This window comes from Artibeus jamaicensis, unplaced genomic scaffold (assembly GCF_021234435.1).
Source record: "Artibeus jamaicensis isolate MK-2021 breed Jamaican fruit bat unplaced genomic scaffold, CSHL_Jam_final contig_233, whole genome shotgun sequence".
NCBI lineage: Eukaryota > Metazoa > Chordata > Mammalia > Chiroptera > Phyllostomidae > Artibeus > Artibeus jamaicensis.
In genome coordinates, this window is record NW_026521486.1 from 63,939,631 (window position 1) to 63,945,697 (window position 6,067).

The 6,067-nt window shown below is 36.2% G+C and overlaps 1 protein-coding gene across 1 annotated transcript; it reads right to left on the reverse strand.

Moving 5' to 3' along the window:
* Window positions 1–945: 945 nt before the first annotated feature.
* Window positions 946–5,714, reverse strand: IFNG (interferon gamma). Its single transcript, XM_037136029.2, has 4 exons — window positions 5,505–5,714; window positions 4,252–4,320; window positions 3,974–4,156; window positions 946–1,578 (listed from the first exon to the last, which is right to left on the reverse strand). Exons 1-4 carry the CDS (start codon window positions 5,616–5,618, stop codon window positions 1,444–1,446), a joined length of 501 nt encoding a protein of 166 aa, XP_036991924.2. The 5' UTR covers window positions 5,619–5,714; the 3' UTR covers window positions 946–1,443.
* Between the last annotated feature and the right edge of the window lie 353 nt (window positions 5,715–6,067).

The window sequence follows — 6,067 nt, forward strand, 5'->3', positions numbered from 1 at the left end:
TAAAGCCAACTACAATCACTCTATTTATCCACTTTACCCTACTTAGGCTTTTCTCAATTCCCCCATCTTGATTTTTTTTCATAGTACCTATCACCTTCTAACACAGCATGTCATTTATTAACATATTATTATATGTTAACATATTTATTAACATAGTAACATAGTAACATATTTTGTTGATTATCTGGCCCACCTTGTTAAACTTTAAATTCCCCAAGGGCAGGGATCCTTGTCCATTTTGTTCACAAAGTTATCTCAGGTACCTAGAAACACTAGGCACATGCTTCAATAAGTATTTTTTAAATGAAAGAATGAACTCTCACCACAATATTATAAGAAAGGCACAATTATACCTTTTTTATCACATGAGAAAACTGGAGCTTAGCGAATATAAGTAATTCATTAAAATTCACAGTACTTGTAATGGTAGAACCAAGATTCTGATCCAGCCTCTTTGCCTAAAGTACACTCTCACTATTGATACCCAGTGATGTTTGCCAAGGTGGACAGAGGAGGTGAGGAATACCAAGGTGAAGGATGTAGTAGGAAGTTGAGGGAGAGGGTATAAATAAATCTCTGTATGCTAAGCTAAATAATTTGGACTACTTCCCATAATAGAAGCTCTGAGGTCAATGGCAATTGTTTAAATCTGTATTTTGGAAAGATAACTTAAAGAGCTGCCCAATGGAGAGTGGAAGCCAACAAATTGCCAGTGGAGAGAAACACCACATTTAATGGGACTTGATCCAAGTCTAAGATTTCCACAGCTAAAATTGACTTTCTTTGTGATAATTCATTAGTATGTAGTACATTTACCATAGTCCTTACTTAGAAAAGGTCTGACACAACATAAATAGTTAAGAAACTATGCTTTATTCATATATAAAATATTGATAAACAAAACAAGCAAAATACTTTGCATTTGGATGTAGTCACAATTGTCAGCAATACTCTGAAGCACCAGGCATGAGATAAGATGTGATGTTTTTATCAGGGGACAAGTCATAGGACCTACACATTCAAGTGCTGTGTGACATGCCATTAAAGCAGTGGCTCAGAATGCAGGCATGATCTCAAATAGGCAGCGACTGGATGGCATCAGTTTATTTATAAGTGTTTATTATATTATCAAGTGAAATAAATGCACAACCCACAGGGTCTTGCTTAGGTCGGCTGCCAAGTGGCCCCTGAGATAGAGCCCTGTAATCATGTAACTTTGCCTAGTCAGTCAGAAAAAATAAAGGGTCAAGTAAAATAGTCATAGGATACAGAAATTATAAATAACACATATATTAATAGATACTCATTTTCATTACATAAATGTTGCTATTATAAATACTTTGACCATGAGTATAAAATATATTCCCCATATAAATAATGTAAAATATTAAATAATAAATAGATTTAGATTTAAAAATTCAAACATTGCAGGTGGGAAGATGATTATTTTGAGGCACTTCGGGCATGAAACAGTTTTGGGCTCCTTCTCCGCTTCCTCAGGTTAGATCCTGGTGTCAGCTCATGCATCACTCTGATGAGTTCATTTATCGCTTTGCGCTGGACCTTCAGATCATTTACCTATTGGGAAAGGACACAGCACCATTAATTTCAGGCATATAAGCAATCAGGATATTCTGCTGTTAATGTTACAGTCCATGAAAATGGATGTATTCCTTTAAAAAAATGAGTTTTACTGACAATATATTGCCTTTAACATATGGCAGTGTTTTCTTCCATAGTTAAGACTAAAATTATAATTAAATTGCTAATTATGCTGTAATATGGTGGGGCATGTGATACATCCTTAAGTTAACTGCTCCAGAATTCTCAAAATTATATAGTAAAAAGACCCTAAAGTGAAATGACAAACATGTGGGTTTGAATTCTGTGTGAGCAATAACTCTGACTTCGAACAAGTCGCTTAACCTTCCTGAACCTCTGTTTTAGGTGACTTGTAGGCACTCTACCAATTCTATCACCTTGTACTTTAATCTTGGCTGTATCTAGTGAGTTAATACAGGTTAATGGTAGACACCTTTGGTGTCTAGCAGAATAACCTGGAGACCGCATGAAGAACTCAGAGACCCAGGTTCATGACCTAGGCCACTGTGCAGTCCATGAAGCTCCACAAGTGACACTGACACCCAATGAAGCTTGAGAACCACTGAGATAAGGCTAGTACCTTGTAAGTACCAAGTCCAAGGCAAACGAATACTATAATTTCTAATTTCTCCTAACTATGTCAGTCTCATCATTTCCATAATGGGATTAAAAATAGAACAAATAATTTTTATATGGCAATAAGTAATTACAGTTATAAACATTTAAAATTGAGAATTGTAGCAAATTTCCCTGTACCCTGCCTTCTATTCCAGAACATTGAACTACTTCCTCACTCTAGGCAATAGGAACATTTAGACAAATTCATGCTTAATGATATGTGGACCACTTACTTTCACCTGGGCTCTGCCACTATGTTTCTCTCTAATGCTAGAAACAGTGCGGCCACCCTGCCACATTCCTGAGGATGATAAGGAGGATTCAAGGCTGCAAGACTACGTATAAAGGCACAACATGCCTTAAATATATTAACAATTGAGTGAAAGAGGAAAAGGTTGAAAGCTCACTCAAGATTGCCCATCATGAAGCAGGAGGCTTTGAAGCAGGAAGGATGGGATCAACAGATTTTTTTCAAGGCCTACTTACAGCAAAGTAGAAAAATTTCCTATCAGCTGTGCGTTTGCAAGTAGTAAATTTTATTTTCCAGTATTCCAAGTATCACCAAGAAACGAAGAGACTTATCCAGTCTAGTGGCAAGCCACGGGCAGCACTGGGTTAGGGACAAGTGCTTTTTAGATCTAGACTGAGGCCAAAGAAGCATTGCTGAACATTGGAAAACATTGAGTGGAAAGTAGTAATTGTCTTAAAATTTTTTCCAAGCCTCTTTTGTACCATCTTCAGGACTGGAAAGATCCTGAAGAGCAAGTACTTATTTTAGTTCCAGGTATGGTGAGAGTTGGGCACAAAGCCTGATACAAGTTATATCATGACCCCTCCCTTTCTCATATTTCTTTATATCAAAGCTAAGTCCAAAGGAATCTGGAGGCCTTTGTCTCTTAGATAAAATTTTGGTAAAGGTGAGTTGCCTTTATACTTCAAAGTTGTTTTGCAGCTTCTAGACTCAAGCTTTAAAGACTCAAGACAAAGTTTGAGAGTCTAAGGATTTCCCCAGCTGAGATACATAGTCTAATATCCAAAGGTTGATAAACAATTATTTCAGAAGGTATAAGTTCTACCTATTTTCTTTTCTGAAAGCAAATAAATACTCTTCTCTCTTCTTGGGCTATACAATATGAGAGGTTGGCCAGCGCCTGGCGGTGGAATGCCCCTGGTGTCTTTTCAAAGACCATAGCTTTCTCCTACTTCATTCTCACTTTCTAGCCATGGCATTGTAGAGATTTAGAGCCAAGGAGACTGTAGAAATTACAGTGAATACAACAGGTTCCCTTTATGATGGGAAACTAAGCCAGGTCTATGATTAGTCTGAATTCACCCAGTTCCTTGGTGGTCAAGCTGGGAGAAGAGCACAAATCTCTCCCCTCCCACTGTTATTTCCATTAAGACATGCATTCTCCCATCCCAAACAAGAGGATTTCAATCACATAAGCAAGGGGCAGTGAGAGAACTGCTTCTCAACACCCCCCTCAACTTCTTCACTGAATTTGTCCATTAACCGTTGTGCAATAATCATAATCCCAGCTTTTTCCCAAACCACAAAATTAAATAATCCCCATACTGACTTGACAAAATCACCCAAAAGCACAAATGGACTGAGTAAGAAGAAGATTGGGCCATTGGTTTATTTCGTAGTTTTAACAACTGTACCCAGTAGCTGATTTCTCAGTTCTGGGCATTACGTACTTTTGCAAGAGCCCTTGCAATGGAACCAAAGAAAGAACTAAGATATACTCACTGGAATTTGAATCAGCTTCTTGAAGTCCTCCATTTTGCTGTTGCTGCTGTTGAAGAACTTCACACGCAGGTCTTCCTTGATCACTTCCACACTGCTCTGAATGCTCTGGTTGTCTTTCAAGGAATCAAAGAGTTTGAAGTAGAAGGAGACAATTTGGCTCTGGAATATTTTTCTGTCACTCTCCTTAGGAGGAAAGAGCACAAAGAAAGATTGATATAAGTTTATCCATCAGGAAATAAGCAACAGGAAAATCAACCAAATAGAAATATTCAGCTTACGTCTTTCCACTTCTTGAGAACATTTGAGAAGAGAGTCTCATTATCTGCTACATCCGACATACTTGCATTCTGAAAAGAAAGAGGGGGGGAATTGGTTTATAATTAGTTCATAAATCACCTAAAAATATAAGTTTTATTGCACTCAGATGCTGACTATATTTACTGATTTTTTTCAACCCTGTTTTCTTCTAGCAAGTATTCCCAAAAATATTATGTTGGATATTGCCAGTGACTATTGTGTTGTTTTAACTTCCTTATTTTCTAGTATAACCCTTAAATTGAATTGTCAAAAATGAACTTAACAAGGCTGATATTTCAATCATCTCAAATAACTACAAGTTTTTTTTTTAAGTGTCTTCAAGCCTAGTAAAAAAAAAGAAAATCAACAATTATCCCACTATAAAACACTGCCCCCCTATGGTACAGATATTTATATCTACCTGTGTTCTTCCTATTTAGTATTACGTCAGCTTTAGAAGATAGGTAAGTGTGTGAGAGAGATTTGATTTGATGTTGTGAGAATAAAATGGCTTATGAAAGTTTGACTATAAGTATGGCAGTTATTATAATAGCTAACTTTTGGACAAATAAAATATTTAAAGTAAAAAAACTACTTTAACTAATAATAAATAAAATTTTAAAAGAAACTCATATAACAAAACAAAAAATTTAAATACAAGTGAGATTATAACTCCTAGATAATCTCAGCAAGGGACTGAGTTCAAGGGTAAATCAGATATCATAGATGGAGAAGTCAAATTTTAAAACTGCTTTTTGGAGAAAAACACCTATTAGTGATTTTTTAAAGCCAAAGTTTTAAGAACTTTACCTTCTTTAATTGTTTATTTTAGATGTTCATTTTTAGGCTAATCTTGACACTTTACTGTCACCATCATGGTAGTCTGAGAAACCATATAAACTGATAACCACTCATTCTTTTTAATACATATGCTACTTGAGATCACAGTTGAATGAATTCTTACGACTAAATCATCAACATCACCCTGTTTTGTAATGTATTATGCCTATCTTTTGAAAGATTCACAAAGGCTCTCTTAGTCTTGATAGCAAATTGAGTAGAGGGTTAAAGCAAAATCTAGATTATTCAGTTAAAAACTCAACCAGTCAACAATCAAAACAATACCAAGTCTCGTGAAGACTGTGGACTAGAGATGACAGCCTATCATGGATACAATTCCAAGTCAACATTCAGTCATTTCAAACACAAACAAGTATTAAAAGTTCATACTTACAAAATATTCTTTAAGATTTTCTATTTCTGTAGTAAATGTCGCCTTGCAGAGGTAGCTAGAAGAACCCAAAATCACGAAAAGCTGAAAAGCTAAGATATAACTTGCGTATTTCATTGTTTTGGAGAGAGTTAGGTCGAAGTCGTTGAAAGCAGTAGCTTCTGTATTAAGTCGATCAGGTCCAAAGGACTCAGCTGATTTTTCTCTTTGAGTAGCGATTCTGAAGACAATCAGAAAAATGTACTGCATCTCCTTTTGCTGCTGGTATTTATACCCAATTGGAGTCTCATCAGGATTACGTATTTTCACAAGTTTTTTTTTAAACGAGATGGTGACAGATAGACTGAGATGCTAGTTCGTATTAATAACTATGGTTTTGTGGCATTTTGGTGTTGTAGTTAGAGTTTCCTTTCAACTCCTTGGGTCTTTTGATGATGAGACAGACCCATTATGCCCACCATGCCATACTTGTGGGATCCCCAGAAAGCACTTTTACTTCACACCATTCAGGAATTGGAAATTTTTTCGCACCTCCTCCCTTTGCCCTTGTGAAATGTTCACTCCAA

Coding starts and splice junctions, on each gene's coding strand:
- IFNG (XM_037136029.2), bottom strand. CDS start 5,618: ATGAAATACGCAAGTTATATCTTAGCTTTTCAGCTTTTCGTGATTTTG. Junction 4,157..4,251: donor TTCTCAAGAAGTGGAAAGAC/GTAAGCTGAATA, acceptor TTTCCTCCTAAG/GAGAGTGACAGAAAAATATT. Junction 1,579..3,973: donor AGAAGCTGATTCAAATTCCA/GTGAGTATATCT, acceptor CTTTCCCAATAG/GTAAATGATCTGAAGGTCCA.